At 45.8% G+C, this 15373-nt stretch overlaps 1 protein-coding gene and 1 long non-coding RNA gene across 2 annotated transcripts in view; one reads left to right on the top strand and one right to left on the bottom strand.

Annotated features, from left to right (window-relative positions):
- LOC310714032 (inverted formin-2-like) overlaps positions 1 to 13366 on the bottom strand; it is a 30778-nt gene extending 17412 nt beyond the window's left edge. Inside the window, exons 1-5 of the mRNA XM_083518875.1 lie at positions 13282 to 13366; positions 3857 to 4304; positions 3405 to 3547; positions 2692 to 2753; positions 1425 to 1527 (exon numbers count right to left, since the gene is read on the bottom strand). Coding sequence (XP_083375001.1) covers positions 1425 to 1527; positions 2692 to 2753; positions 3405 to 3547; positions 3857 to 4292 — 744 coding nt within the window. The 5' untranslated portion in view covers positions 4293 to 4304; positions 13282 to 13366. The remainder of the gene's footprint in view (positions 1 to 1424; positions 1528 to 2691; positions 2754 to 3404; positions 3548 to 3856; positions 4305 to 13281) is intronic.
- LOC310685923 overlaps positions 1 to 15373 on the top strand; it is a 160487-nt gene that overhangs the window by 38996 nt on the left and 106118 nt on the right. The gene's annotated exons all lie outside the window — the stretch shown is intronic.

Here is a 15373-nt window from a genome sequence, read left to right as displayed (position 1 = left end):
ATACCCAGACCTATTACATTGCTTTTTTTTTGTAAACCACTTATAGTGTGTTCCCGCCCCCCTTTAACTGTATGAAGCAACAAGCATTTTATAAATTAAGACATAAATATTAAGAAGAGGACTACAGTTCCCAGAGCCCTTTGGGGGATGCATGCTCTGGTTATCTCCCGCTTGGACTACTGCAATGCGATCTATGTGGGGCTACCTTTGAAGGTGACTCAAACTGCAATTAATCCAGACTGCGGCAGCTAGACTGGTGACTGGAAGTGGCCACTGAGACCACATAACACCAGTCCTGAAAGATCTTCATTGGCTCCCAGTACGTTTCCAAACACAATTCAAAGTGTTGGTGCTGACCTTTAAAGCCCTAAACAGCCTCGGTCCTGTATACCTGAAGGAGCGTCTCCACCCCCATCGTTCAGCCCGGACACTGAGGTCCAGCTCCGAGGGCCTTCTGGTGGTTCCCTCGCTGTGAGAGTGAGGTTACAGGGAACCAGGCAGAGGGCCTTCTCGGTAGTGGCACTTGCCCTGTGGAACGCCCTCCCAGCAGATGTCAAGGCAATAAACAACTATTTTACTTTTAAAAGACACCTGAAGGCGGCCCTGTTTAGGGAAGTTTTTAATGTCTGACACTGTATTGTTTTTGATATTTGGTTGGAAGCAGCCCAGAGTGGCTGGGGAGACCCAGTCAGATGGGTGGGGTATAAATAATAAATTATTATTATTATTATTAATAAAATGTGAGAGGCCTCATGCCGCCGAATACAACTTGCTGGGAATTGCAGGTGGGCAGAGCGCTGTGGAGCTTATGCCCAGCTTTGCAGACTGTGTGGCCTCTGAGAACAGGACTGGATGGGCATTTGGCCTGATGAAAGCAGGCTCGTCTTATGGTATGTATGCACTCACGTGCCTTGCCAGCTCCAGGGAGGTCAGGAGCACCACTTGTGATTGCCTAGCAACTTCCAAATATGCTCTCTTAATAGTTGCAGAGCATGACTAATGGCTTTGAGACAACTCTCAAGTTATTTCTTAACTTAACCTTCAGAAATAGCAAGACGTCTGGCATGGGTTCCGGTTCCATGAATGAAAGAAAGCTAGTCTGGTGCAGTGATGACAGTGGGGAGTGGAGAACCTTCACTCCCAATTTGGGGGTTGCATTCCCCTGGGGGTTCTTCTGTGTGCCAGTGGTGGGTGGGGCCACAGGCAAAAAATGGGTGGGGCCACAGGCAAAAGTAGGTGGGTCAGGGACACTCCCTTCTCTCCCCCCCCTTTCTCTCTCCCTCCTCCGATCTTCCCATCTGCATGTAATTAACCCACGCATAATGGCCTCAGCTGTTACAGGCTCAGGGAAATTACGACAACTTTCTTGGTGCACTAATAAGCACATCTAAAATTAATATAGTGGGGGAAGCCAGTATTCATACCTCATGGTTTTTGGGCAGAAGCTTCATTAGGTTTTTCAGGGCCTCTTCGTCAAACATGCTCCTGTCTCCTTTCCAAATCATGTCGGCTATTTGCTGATTCGAGCTACAGGAAAGAAGTGGAATGGTTAAGATGCACAAACATAAAAGCTAGGAAGAAATCTCAGCACAGGCGCCCCGTCCCCCCAACTTACATGGGAGTTACGTTCTGGGCCCCCACGTGCATAAGTGAAATCACATCAAGTGGGGAGCACCCTCTAAACACCCTTTAAACACCCTCTCTTCAATCAAAAATACTGGATCCAAAAATATCCACAGCTAGAATTGAAGATCTGGAGGAGGTGAGAGGACATGCGGGGAGGCTGAGCAGTGTAAACAAAGCCCCACTGCGCCTCATGTCTCTTTGGGGCTTCCTCCACCCTCACTGACCTCCTCTTCGGGCTCCAGGGAGGGTCTGCTTGCAAGCCACGAGGACTCATCAGCTCTCTCCCGCAATTTCCAGGTTTTAATTGAATTATTTACTTATTTCCTGGCGACGCACCTATTCGCGGTTGTGCAAAAGCCAAAGTGTATGGGGGGGGGGATGCCTGTAAATGGAAGAGTTCTTGACAGTGTTGTTGACCAGTTGGATCCAGTTCACATGCTTTATTACTGAAGGGCCCATGCAAAGTGAAATCACAGCACAAATCCCTTGGCAGATGGCTTGCGTCAGAACTTTCCAAGCTTTCGCGACACATTAGTGTGTCGGCTGCAATGTGTAGGTGTGTTGTGCAAACGCTCCCTGCACTCCTCCCTTGGGAGCTGGAAAGGGGATACTTTAACCTCTGGTTTGCTAGTAAAACTGAATTACTGAATTGTGAAAAGATGCAAGTCTAAAAGGTGTATCACCAACATGAAAAGTTTGGAAAGTTCTGGGCTTACGTAGTCATCTCCTTTGGTTTCCCATGCTGTTTTCAGCCAGCTTGGCCCCTCTTAAAAACTTTTGTCATACTTATATGCTTTTACTGGTGGTAGAGAGGAAACAAACTGGAAGTAGAGAGATCATCTCAGGGGCATCTCATGCTAAAACAGATCTCGGAAAGACCTCTGCCTTGAGACCTTGGAGAGCCAGTGCCAATCAGACTAGACAATAGTTGCGCCAACGATCTGATGCCCTACCAGGCTTCTTATTTGCTCATGTTGAAATTCTGCTTATGCTGCTGGGGGCCAGGTTTAGTCATCACTCCCCCTCACCCCACCCAGCGCATTTCATTGACCAAGTAACTCTCACCATTTAAATTGCTTTAGCACTATGTTCAGATGGAGACTTTTCTTTCGATCTACGAAGGAAATCTGTTTAAGAGGGGGATGGTTAAAAAAAATTAGTAGCAGGAACAAGTTAATACTGCTTGCCTACTTTCTTTGAACAAAGCTCTGAGACACAGAGAATGTGCAGCTGTTTTCAGATTCCTCACCATCTCCCCACTTCCCAGCATTTTTATAGTGCTATATGTTATGTTGTTATGTTATGTTATGTTATGTTATGTTATGTTATGTTATGTTATGTTATGTTATGTTATGTTATGTTATGTTATGTTATGTTGTTATGTTATGTTGTTATGTTATGTTATGTTATGTTAATCTGCTTTCCTCACAAAATTGACCCAAAACAAACTAACACAGTATAAACACAAAAAACCAATCAGAAAAGGCACATCCTAAAAACACATTTGTATAAACAAAAGACAGGTCTTAAGAGATGCCAAGGGGCTGACTTTGGTAATCTTTTGTAACATGGCAAGGCCAAAATTTGGTGCCCTCAGATGGATCCTTACAGCTATGGATCTTCTCAATTTTTGCTCCCTCTTGGCTTGCTGTCCTGTGCAAGGGAACCAGCCCCCTCTCCTGGCCCAAAATCCAGCACTGGAGATCCTGCCCTGCTAAAAGAGACCACAAGTGCTTAAAACCCATCAAATTATGGGGAATGACCCTCAGCTATTGTACCTCCTTTGGCTTCTTCAGTCTGGGTTCTGTTTTCTCCTGCTGGCTTGCCTGAGGTACACAGAAGAGTCGCTCTATGCTAATATAATCAGGCTCTATAGCTTCGTCACCATTGGTCACCGCTGAAGTCCAGAGAGAACGGCCACCTGGAAAAGACGCACAATGATGGAGCGTTTCCAGCTCTACAATCCTATGATTCTAAGAACATCTGCAGTGCCACAGGTTAACCACCCCTGGTTTATTATAGAACACACTTGAAAACAGCCCTGCTGGAGCCAGACCATAGACCCATCCAGTCCAGCATCTTAATAATGATAATTTTATTATTTAAGCCCCATCAGGCTGGGTTGGCTTGTTCTCAGATGCCCATGGGAAGCCCACAAGCAGAACCTGAATGCAATGGCACTCTCCCTACACAGTGGGCAGCAGAGGTAGAACACAGCCAGCGTACTCACTTTTCGTGGCATCTAAGGGAAGCGTTTGCCAGTTGAACGGCTTCATTTTCAGCATTGGCCTCTGAGCCTTCGTGGAGCCTTCAACGCTGCAGGACGGCAGGGCCTTGTTGCACAGAGATGTGGCCTTCATCAAAGGAGGGGAAGGAGGGGGTGGCAGAGGTGAAAGCGGAAGCCGCAGCATAGGCAGAGACGGGAACTCTCTGGGCATGGCATGTGCAGTTGAAAGCTGGCTAGACTGCAAGTGCTCAGAGGACGGAGATGTTGTCGTGGCTTCCATTGGGTCAAGTATATCTGGAGAGCTTCTCTTTCCGCTTGAGGGTTCTTCTTCCAAGTCCATGTCAACCTGAATGCACTTACTTGTTTTCTTGGTAAGCTGTTTTGCACCCATGTGGCTTTTCGCAAAACATTCTTTGCAGGTCAGAGTTTGCTCCATCATGGCTTTTTCTTCCTTTAATTCCAAAACCCACCAAAAGAGAATGGAGACATTTATTTTCAAAACTGGGATCAAGCAAGAGCATTCCCATCCACGGTGTATCTAACAGTGCTTCTGAAAACATCAGGGATGATTGTGTTGAATCTGCCATATTTGAAATCATAAGCAAGGACATTGAAACCAGTACCCAAAAAAATCAAGGTTATGGGTTTGATTCCCGTATGGGACAGCTGCACATTCCTGGACTAGGTGATCCTTAGAGCCCATTTTAACTCTACAATTCTATGATTTGCACTGAGTAATGGAATCACAACATTTTGGGCATGTGTCTGTTGTATCTCGAATTACAGATAGAGCTGTATATGGAACCCTGTACAGTACAGTATTTTTCACTCCACAAGACGCACTTTTCCCCTCCTAAAAAAATAAGGAGAAATGTGTGTGCATCTTATGGAGCGAATGCAGGCGGGAGGCAGGCGGGAAAAGCCCCCAAGAGTCACACACACGCTCTGCTGTCACTGATGGGCTGTCCTTCTCCCACCTCGTAGAAATGCCCACAAGAGCCGTGCACCCTTTAAAGAGCGTGCGGCTCTTGCTGGCTTTTGTGGGAGGTGGGAGAAGGGACAGAGGGCAGCCCCTCAGTCCCTTTCCCCACCTCCCGGAAAAGCCCCCAAGAGCCGTGCTCCCTTTCACGAGCCGTGTGGAGCTCAACGCGGCTTGTGAAAGGGAGCGCTGAGCAGAGCCTGGGATGCATACAGACTCTGCTCCGCGCTCCCTTTAAAAATATTTTTTTCTTGAATTCCCTCTCTAAAAACTAGGTGTGTCTTATTGTCAGGTGCGTCTTATGGAGCGAAAAATACGGCAGTTTACAAAACCAGTGCTTCTGGCACAGACACCTGTGCCCAAAATACATTTTTTCTTCTCAAAAGAAAAACTCAAGTTGAGTTCTAGCCCTCATGTTCTGGGGCAGGACCATAGTTTCGTGGTAGTCCACCTGCCTTGCATACAGAAGGCACCAGGTTCAGTCCTTGGTGTCTCCAGGTGAGGCGGAGAATGGCTGCAATCTTGAGAGAGCCATTTCCAGTTTAAGATAATACTGAGCTAGAGGGACCCATACTCTGACACAACATAACATATATGCAACTGCTTTCAAGCTATCTTTGCCCTTCCTTTAAAAAAATGAAAGCTGGTCGTATATATCTGATAGCCAGCTCAGTTCTCCAAGTACACTTAGTTCATTACATAGCCAAAACAGCACCAACCGCAAACAGGGATACATCAGAGGAAGCTGCTCTATGCTGAATCAGACCCTTGGACCCATCTAGTTCAGTAGAATCTACTCTGACTGGCAGCAGCTCTCTGGTATTTCAAGAAAGGGGACACTCGCAGCCCCTACCTGGTGATACCAGAGGAAGAATCTGGGACTTTGTGTATTATTATTTTTATTATTATAAAATGCAGGATACAGAATACAGATAATAGATAACTCAGAATATAGATAACTCAGAATATTCTCACAAACAGGGAGCCATTGCAAAATATAGATAACTCAGTTGGTTAGATCATGGGTAGGCAAACTAAGGCCCGGGGCCTGGATCCAGCCCAATTGCCTTCTAAATCCTGCCCGCAGACGGTCCAGGAATCAGTGTGTTTTTACATGAGTAGAATGTGTCCTATTATTTAAAACGCATCTCTGGGTTATTTGTGGGGTATAGGAATTTGTTCATTCCCCCCACAAAAAAATATATAGTTTGGCCACCACAAGGTCTGAGGGACAGTGGACTGGCCCCCTGCTGAAAACGTTGGCTGACCCCTGGGTTAGATTAATCAGTTTTGCCAACAGATGGCTCTGCCCAACTCCTTTTACAGTGTGGTGTAGTGGTTAAGAGCGGCAGACTCATAATCTGGTGAACCGGGTTCGCTTCCCCGCTCCTCCACATGCAGCTGCTGGGTGACCTTGGGCCAGTCACACTTCTGTGAAGTCTCTCAGCCCCACTCACCTCACAGAGTGTTTCGTGTGGGGGAGGAAGGGAAAGGAGAATGTTAGCCGCTTTGAGACTCCTTAAGGGGAGTGAAAGGCGGGATATCAAATCCAAACTCCTCTTCTTCCTCTTTAGAAGAGAAACTAAAGAAGGCAGCCCTTTGCCCCTTTAGCATCTCTGCCAAGTGACATTTCAGCAGCGGAAAGATTTTAAAGAAATATTCACTTTGCACCAGAATTCTGCTTCTATTCTTGGATTCTGAGACCAAAACCTAATTGCCCCATGCAGTAACTGGTGTTTGCCTTGACCCCACTTTGAAGCCTGCTGCCTCTGGATTTTGATACACAAAGCTTGCTAAGAAGTCCTGCATGGGCAAAGCAGCTGCTCTGTTGGCGACTTACAGCCCTGCCCCAGGTTCAGGGGGTCCCAAAGATTTGTGGGGTTTTTTTTTAATGATATTTATTAAAACAAAAGAATTTTTTTTATAAAAAATACACACAAAAAGACAAAATTACAAAAAAAGAAAAAAAACACAAAAACATAAGAAGAAGAAAAATAGAACCATCCTTTTCAAATTATCCAATTTCCATTACCTTCTTTCCATGACCTCCTCCTCCTCCCATCTCTTGTATCTTGATTAATAATTGTCACAGCAAATCCTTTTTCAAAGTTCATAGTATTCTGTCATTACTTTACCTTACTCTATTATCATCTTATCTTATATAAAAACCTTAATGCTTAAAACTTAAATCCATAATTCATAATATTTTATCATTGCGTTACCTTACTCTATTATCGTTTTGTCTTATAGAAACAACCTTAGAGCTTAAAACTTAAATCTTCTTTACCAACTTCTCATAACCATTACCTTTTTACCAAATTCTTTAAACAATCAGGGGGTCCCAAAGATTTGCAGAAGCACAAAAATATCTTTAGAAATGAAGAGCCAAGGAACTGAAACTCCCTATCTGCCCAAACCAGGACAGTCAAAGGTCAAGCAGCCCAGTGGGGACTGAGCATGCTCAGTGAACAGTGACTGGCTTTTAGGGGTAGGATAGACAGAAAACAAGGTGCGGTAGGGAATGGAATGGAGAGTCATAGGAGAGAAAGCATAGCTAGAGTGCTTCATGCTGCAACATTTCGTTGCAGATCCCACTTACATTATCCAGACATTATTAAACTCTCATTTGACTTGAGTTTCTGATAAAAGTCTTTATGCTGATATTTGCACTCTTTCAAAGCTGAAAGACATTGCACCGCATATTACCCAAATAATTAAGGTGATTCAAGTAACATACGGGGTAACAACTGTGGAGTTTAAAAGGTACCTATGTTAGTAGTTTTACCCACCATATATGTCTAAACAATAGACTTATGTCGCAGGAGAAAAATAACAACCCACCTCGTAATGAAAACATTTAGACTAAAATTATATCGCAAAAAACATTTCCAAACTTAGAAATAACAATATGAAACTCCTACAGATGCTCACTGTGTTTTTAATGCAATCCAAGATGTAAAATAAACTGTAAAATAAAAGATGTAAAATAAACTTTCTTCAGTAGATTACTCTAGGTGATAAAGGAATTTACAGAGAAGTACACCACAAATTACTTTTTGAAACATACTATAAAACTACTGCCTGTAAAAAACGAGTTGTGTTATCCCTGTATATAAAGAGAACTTTACCTTACTTTGTTGGTTAAATATTCAAGACAACTGACTCAGAAGTACTTTAAAGCAAAAACCCCAAGTGTATGACTTGCAGCTAACAAGCAGCAGTAAATTTGTCAACTCATCCTAATTAACCAATCCTACCTCAAACACTTACACCTGAAAGATAGGTCACATTTGCACCATACTTATGCTTAAAGCATTGTGATACCACTTTAAGCAGTCATTGCTTGCGTGGCAAGTCCCCTCCCCCATATGAAATAAAGACACGGACACGTTAATTAAGGTTAATGGGCGTAAAAAGGCCACAACTTTATTGATTAGAGAATTGAAGGTATTGGCCTTAGGCATTGGCACCTATCGACTACCCGGCATGGTGACCAGGAGGGGTTGCCCACAAGCCGTGGGGGTCCTGTACGCCAACTAGGATCCCACGGGTGTCACCGCTCGGGGGCGTGCCGGAGGCCCTTACCTTCCCAGGTTTCGGACAAGGCAACGCCCCCCGGAGTCCTCTAACGGACTACCCCTTCCATTGGGGGAAGGTGATGGCAGTTCCTTCCCCCCGTCCATTTGCATAACAATTAACCCCTGCCAATGCCTAACCGCCAATACCAGGAAGTTGTGACGACTGCTACGAGGTAGGCGAAAAAACCAAAAGGCAGGAAGTGTGCCAACTTGGAAAAATTCCTACCAGGCCCCTTGCGGCGACCAACCGGAGTCCATAGCAAGGTCGTACCTGACTAAGCCTAAGAGCCTTAGGGTGGGTGGGATGGGAAAAACCTCACAGCTGGCGAAAGGAGGGGAAGAGGGAGATCCCGGGGCGTGCCTGGCCTTAAGTACGGCTTTGGTCACGCCCCCTCCGGCCCGCCGATTGTCGGGCCGATTGGGAGGCACGCCCCGGGAATTCCCTGGGTCTCGTCTCGCGGGGGCAAAGGGCCAGCCCCCGCGAAGGTGGGAGGGGGTTTTGCCCGCAACCCCTTCTCCTCCTGAGTCGGAAATGGCTTTCCCCCCCCCAAAGAATTCTGGGAGCTGTAGTTTGTTTAGTGTGCTGGGCGCTGTTAGACCCTATATTTCCCAGTGAAGCTACAGTTCCCAGGGAAGAGGGGTTGCCTGTTAAAGCACTCTGAGGACTGTAGCTCTGGGAGGGGAAAAGAGGCCCTGGATGTAGGAAGTTTGTTGTGCTAACTGTTGTGCTAATAATAACGCATGCAAAGAAGCGCATTGTGGAGACCAGCCTGGAGAAAGATGGAAAGAGCATCTTCCCCCCACTAGATGGTGCACGCTCATTAGACAGTCCTTCCTTCAGAAGCTGGGCTACCCTATGTCCTTTCCCATTGGGTGACAATTCTTGGTCACCTGGGAAACCCAGGGACCAGTGAGGGTGCCGCTCTGCATCGCAAGGGTTACCCATTCCACCAGACACAAACAATGCAGCAGCTGTACATAAATGGCTTTGTTATGCAACTGGTCTGAATCAGAAATGCGCGAGCCTTTCCAGAAAGATATTTGCTTGGCTGCTTTTCCTGAGCCAGGAGAAGGGGGGAGGGGGGAGAAGGGAGAAGAGTTTCAGGGGGAAAACAGAGCACCACAAAGAAATCAGGTCCATGCTAGTTTTGTTGCACCTGGCTGTGTTGGACACAGCAAGGAATAATTACTTAATTACTTTCAGGAGTAAATAGGGGGTGCCGCCTTCCACTCCCAGAGTGCTCCTGTGCCCTTATCTCAACAAGGACAGACTAACTGTTGTTGTCTATGCTCTGGTAACCTCTAGGTTAGATTACCACAACATGTTATATGTAGGCCTGCCTACATGTGTGTCCATGCGCTTTAAATGAGCAATATGACTCTATATCTGAAATTATTATTTGGCGATCACTCGGAGCCACACGATCTTCCACAGTAGGGACATAGGCTCCTGGACAGGAGTTGATCACGGTGAGGGTTGGCCAAATGTGTCTTCCTCCTAGCACGTTTGTCACTTTTGTCCTGAGGTCGATTATCTTCAAAGTCCATGACACCTTTGGTAAAGGCTGTTCTCCAACTGGAGCGCTCGCAGGCCAGTGTTTCCCAATTGTCATGTTTATACTACATTTTTTAAGATTCGCCTTGAGAGAGTCTTTTAAACTCTTTTAATACAAATAGGGAAATAAGTGTGGTTCTTGCACAACAATATTTGGAAATAGCAAAAATAAGAGGTGTGGGGAGGATGCGGGTGGCGCTGTGATCTAAACCACTGAGCCTCTTGGGCTTGCCAATCGGAAGGTCAGCAGTTCGAATCCCCGTGATGGGGTGAGCTCCCGTTGCTCGGACCCAGCTCCTGTAAACCTAGCAGTTCAAAAGCACATCAAAGTGCAAGTAGATAAATAGGTACCGCTCCAGCAGGAAGGTAAATGGCGTTTCCGTGCTCTGCTCTGGTTTCGCCAGAAGTGGCTTACTCATGCTGGCCACGTGACCTGGAAAATCTGTCTGTGGACAAACATTGGCTCCCTTGGCCAATAAAGCAAGACGAGCGCTGCAACCCCAGAGTCGTTCGTGACTGGACTTAACTGTCAAGGGTCCTTTACCTTTACCTTTTTAAGAGAGGTGTGGAACCATGGAGTGCTTCAGCAGACAAAGCAGATTTGGAAAATGTGTATTTTCAGCCGTGGTGCAGACGTGTGCCATAGCACCACAAAGGCAGAACAAAATGAGAAATACTGGACATTTGTGCTAAGAAATATTACAGAATATCAGAAGGAAGCTGCAGAACGTTGACTGATTGTAGTATGTCCACCTTGGAACTTTTTCATGAGCAAGCAGTATTGAAAATGGCATTGAGTATAACCATCCTGATAGTGTCATGAGCACAAATAATCATGAATGCACAATGAAAAAGGTTGTTTGGCATGGCCCTTATGCAGTGCTTTTTTCTAAAAAATATATATTTAGTGGTACTCTCATTTTCCTACTCATATTGAAATACTGACCCTCAATGAGGCCAAACTGAGATTCACAAAATGTTAGGGGTATGTGCCCCCCCCCCCGAAAAAAGCACTGCCCTTATGTATGTACTCCTTTACGTTCCATGATGGGTAGGATGTAAGTGTCCTAAATAATAATAATGTGTTCAAAAGTTGCTCATCAGTTGCTCATAAAATATAATCAATCCAGGGAACAGTTCTGCGGAACTTGAAACTTCACATATACTGCTCTGTGAACTTTAGTTGATCCTAATACAGTGGTACCTCAGGTTACATACGCTTCAGGTTACATACGCTTCAGATTACAGACTCCGCTAACCCAGAAATATTGTCTCGGGTTAAGAACTTTGCTTCAGGATGAGAACAGAAATCGTGTTCTGGAGGTGCCGCAGCAGCGGGAGGCCCCATTAGCTAAAGTGGTGCTTCAGGTTAAGAACAGTTTCAGGTTAAGAACGGACCTCTGGAACGAATTAAGTACTTAACCCGAGGTACCACTGTGGAGGAATTGTTTTACTGTCCAGTTTTGTTCAACGGGATCTGCTTTAGATAAACTTAAGAGACAAAGTTTCCTGTAGCTTCATCTGGTGCACAAATCTGCCCTTTTCACTTTTTTCTAGGCCCTCTGCACAAAAGTACAAGCACACAGACTCATGCATGGCAGTTTGTGTGTTTTTCTGTTTATATCATTCCTCTGTTTCTCTAGTTTGGCTTTGCTTTGTTTGTACTATGGCTGCAGCAAAGGCAGTCTCCCTCTCCCGGACTGACCCTGGGCAGAGAGCTATTGTTCCTGCTTCTGTGCATACTGCCACAGTAGGTTGGCAAGTTGCCTGGAGCTGCGAGCCTCCCCTCCTCCACCTTAGTCTCACAGGAACATGAAGCTGCTAAAGCCTGCGTTCCTAAGGCTGTGGCCACAGCGTAGATTTTTAAAAAGCACAATGACAAACTCTTGCATGCTTCCTTGGGTGTCAGCCCAGTGCATCTAATAGGATGTAAAGGTAAAGGGACCGCTGACCATTAGGTCCAGTTGTGGCTGACTCTGGAGTTGCAGCGCTCTTCTCGCTTTACTGGCTGAGGGAGCAGGCGTACAGCTCCTGGTTGATGTGGCCAGCATGACTAAACTGCTTCTGGCGAACCACAGAAACACTGTTTACCTTCCCACCAGAGCGGTACTGAAGGGAGAGGGAAGGGTTGCTTTCTATATTTTGTACCTTTGCTTTCTATATTTTGTACCTTTGCTTTCTATACTTTGTACCTTGTACCTAAGAAGGATCTTCATATGTACCTAAGAAGGATCTTCATATTCTTCTATACCTTGGATCTAAGTCAATTTCTGAGCTAGAAATAACTTCACCTGCAAAAAAGGCCCCTCGAAGGAATGCAAGATAAGACAGAGACTAGAAATAGCTAGACCTGCAGAATAGCCTCGCTTTCTTACCTTAGGAATGCAAGATAAAAAGGACACATACGGGGAGACGGGAGGAGGAGGCGGGACGAGGGGATGCAGGACGCTTAGAAAGACACTATAGGGAACAATAGGGAGGGCTGTTTAGAGGGCTATAGACATGCTAAAAATAAGTTGAAAACTTTCCAGTTGATTGGGGAAGTTTCTGGAGGGCGTGGGGAGGAGGGAGAGAGCCTACTCAAGGTATAAGAAAGTCTGCAGAGGCGTATTTTCTGGGCAGTCAGTCTTCCAGAAATTATTCTGCTGGCTGTCTCCTGTGCACAGAGAATAAAACTGCTTTCCTCCAAAGAAGGATCTTTCCTGGTGTTTTCTTTTACTCTCTCTCTGGATCTGAGGACGCGGGCCAACGATTCCCTGGCATGGACTAGGCTCAGCCTACAGTACCTATTTATCTACTTGCACTTTGACGTGCTTTCGATTCTCTAGGTTGGCAGGAGCAGGGTCCGAGCAATGGGAGCTCACTCCGTTGCGGGGATTCGAAACTCCGACCTTCTGATTGGCAAGTCCTAGGCTCTGTGGTTTAGACCACAGCGCCACCCGTGCTGTGTACAGTGGTACTTCGGGTTACAGACGCTTTAGGTTACAGATGCTTCAGGTTACAGACTCCGCTAACCCAGAAATAGTACCTCAGGTTAAGAACTTTACCTCAGGATGAGAACAGAAATCGCGCAGCGGCAGCGGGAGGCCCCATTAGCTAAAGTGGTACCTCGGGTTAAGAACAGTTTCAGGTTAAGAACGGACCTCCAGAACGAATTAAGTTCTTAACACGAGGTACCACTGTACTAGGTAGTAAGACTGTGTACTAAGATGTACTCCCTAGCAACATGTAAACAACTTCAGCATTGGTCCCTATTAGTAAGCATGTTAGCATTGCAGCTTTAAAAAATCTGCTTTCTCTCTGGGAAAAGGCTTACCACATCATTCTGTCCTGAAGGCCAAGGTTCAAAACGACTGTTTCTTTTATGAAACCTCCAGGTATTGTGGTGGGCTTCCAACAGCCCCAAGGGATGATGGGAGCTGTAGTCCAACAACAGCTGGCAGGGGCCATAGGTTCCCTGACCCTGTTTCAGGACAATTTCCCATGGCAGCTGTTCATAGGTAGCATACCATACCCTCCAACATTTCTCCGATGAAAATAGGGACATCCTATTCCATAATAATTTTATTATTTATACCCTGCCCATCTGACCGGGTTGTCCCAGCCACCCTGGGTGGCTTCCAACATATATAAAAACATAATAAAACATTAAATACTTAAAAAAGCTTTCCTATACAGGGCTGTCTCCGGATGGCTCCTGGGTCACATAACTCCACCTGCAAACTAGTGACAGTCTTGAAATGGTCCTGATGGCGAATGATCTAGAATTAGCATGAGCACAGGAACTGGTCTGGCAAGATCTTTGCCCAGGCATGCCTATCAACGACTCTGCCTTCTCTGATGGTTATAAGTTCAGCTGCTGTCCTGTGAATAGGAGAGCAAGGCAGGAGGACAAGTCAGAGGTATAAGACGTGCAGTGGCTACTAGCAACAACGGTTATGCTCAGACTTGGAGGCAGCGATGCTTTTGAGCACAAGTGCTTCCTGGAGATAAACTTGCTGCTGTTTATCCCTCTCCCAGGCCAGCGAAGCTGTTATGTACTGAGCTGAATAGGATCCAAAATGCAGCAGCCTGATTGGTCCTAGAACAATAGGATTCAGAATGCAGCAGTCTGATTGGTCCTAGAACAATAGGATCCAGAATGTAGCAGTCTGATCGGTCCACAGGAGCCACCCAATCCAGCTCCAGGTGGAAGTAAATCCACAACCTGATTGGCCCACAGGAGAATCCTGGAATTAGCCAATCATGTGGGGCCCATGTATATATGTATATATTTGACTCCGAGTATATTTCAGAAGCAAAGCTAGTCATCCAAACTTGGGCTCAAGATGGTACAGCTCTATCCTCTCTGACTACAAGCTGAGGCCAAGGCCTTCAGAGTGGGACGTTCTTGAGACAGAAAGGGAGCGATCGAAATCTCCATCCCTCTTCATCAGGCGAAACAGTTGCACAAAGCAAGGGGTTTGAGGAGGATGAGTCATAGAATCTGTGGTCTGAAGGTGGAATTTCCTGGTTTCTTCTTTTTTCCGGCTCCTCTGAAGCAGAAGTAACAGCTGCTCACAGAAGACAATGGGAAATCTAGAATTTCAGCATAGCTGTGATTGGGCAGGGGCAGTGTGTCCAACCAGAAACAAAAGGCGGTAGGCAAATAGGATATGGTGTTCTCCGAACTTATTTCGAGTAAAAAGAAATGTGCTGGTGTAGATACACACACAGGTATATGCTGTGGTCGTTTACACACACTTCTGAGTAGCCAGGCCTAGAATTGCAGAATTGAAGGTGTGATGTGTCTGTCTGCATGCTAGTTGACGGGGCACAATATTTCTACATGTGGTCAAGCACTGTATTTGGGCTTGGACAGGGCAGGGGAAACTTTGAATAGACTGACTTTTGTTTCAGTCCAAGGGGCCTACTGCATGGTTGTTGTTGTTTCACTGTACATCCGAGCCAACATCTCCTTTAACCTGAAATATGAACTGGGGACTACACTGTAGCGCTATTGTAAGCCACAGCTTCCCCCTCCCTCCACACGATATAGACATGTTATTTATTTATTTATTATTAATTTTGTTCCAAAAAGAATACAGGGATGGCGCCTGCCTGATATCAAGAGGCAGGGAGTTCCAAAGTCTCCGTCCTAATTTTTAGAAATACCTTTTGAGATAGCGCCCTATGCTCCGGCCGTTATACGCCTTTTGAAGGCTGAGGAAACCCTGCCTCATTAAGGAAGACACAGGGGGAAAGCTGACCCAATGGCCAGCGCTGCTTTCTCCCACTTATTATATCTCATTTTGCAGAAATAGAAGTTTTAGACAGCGTGCAACTCTACCCTTTTTCCCGCTTCCTATCTCTAGGGTTGAAATGCCGGCCACCCTTAGCACGCGCGGCGCGGCTACCCTTCCCCCACA

This window comes from Podarcis liolepis (genome assembly GCF_965112155.1).
Source record: "Podarcis liolepis genome assembly, chromosome: 1".
NCBI lineage: Eukaryota > Metazoa > Chordata > Lepidosauria > Squamata > Lacertidae > Podarcis > Podarcis liolepis.
Note: the sequence above shows the minus strand (reverse complement) of the source record. Positions and strands in the feature narration are given on the sequence as shown.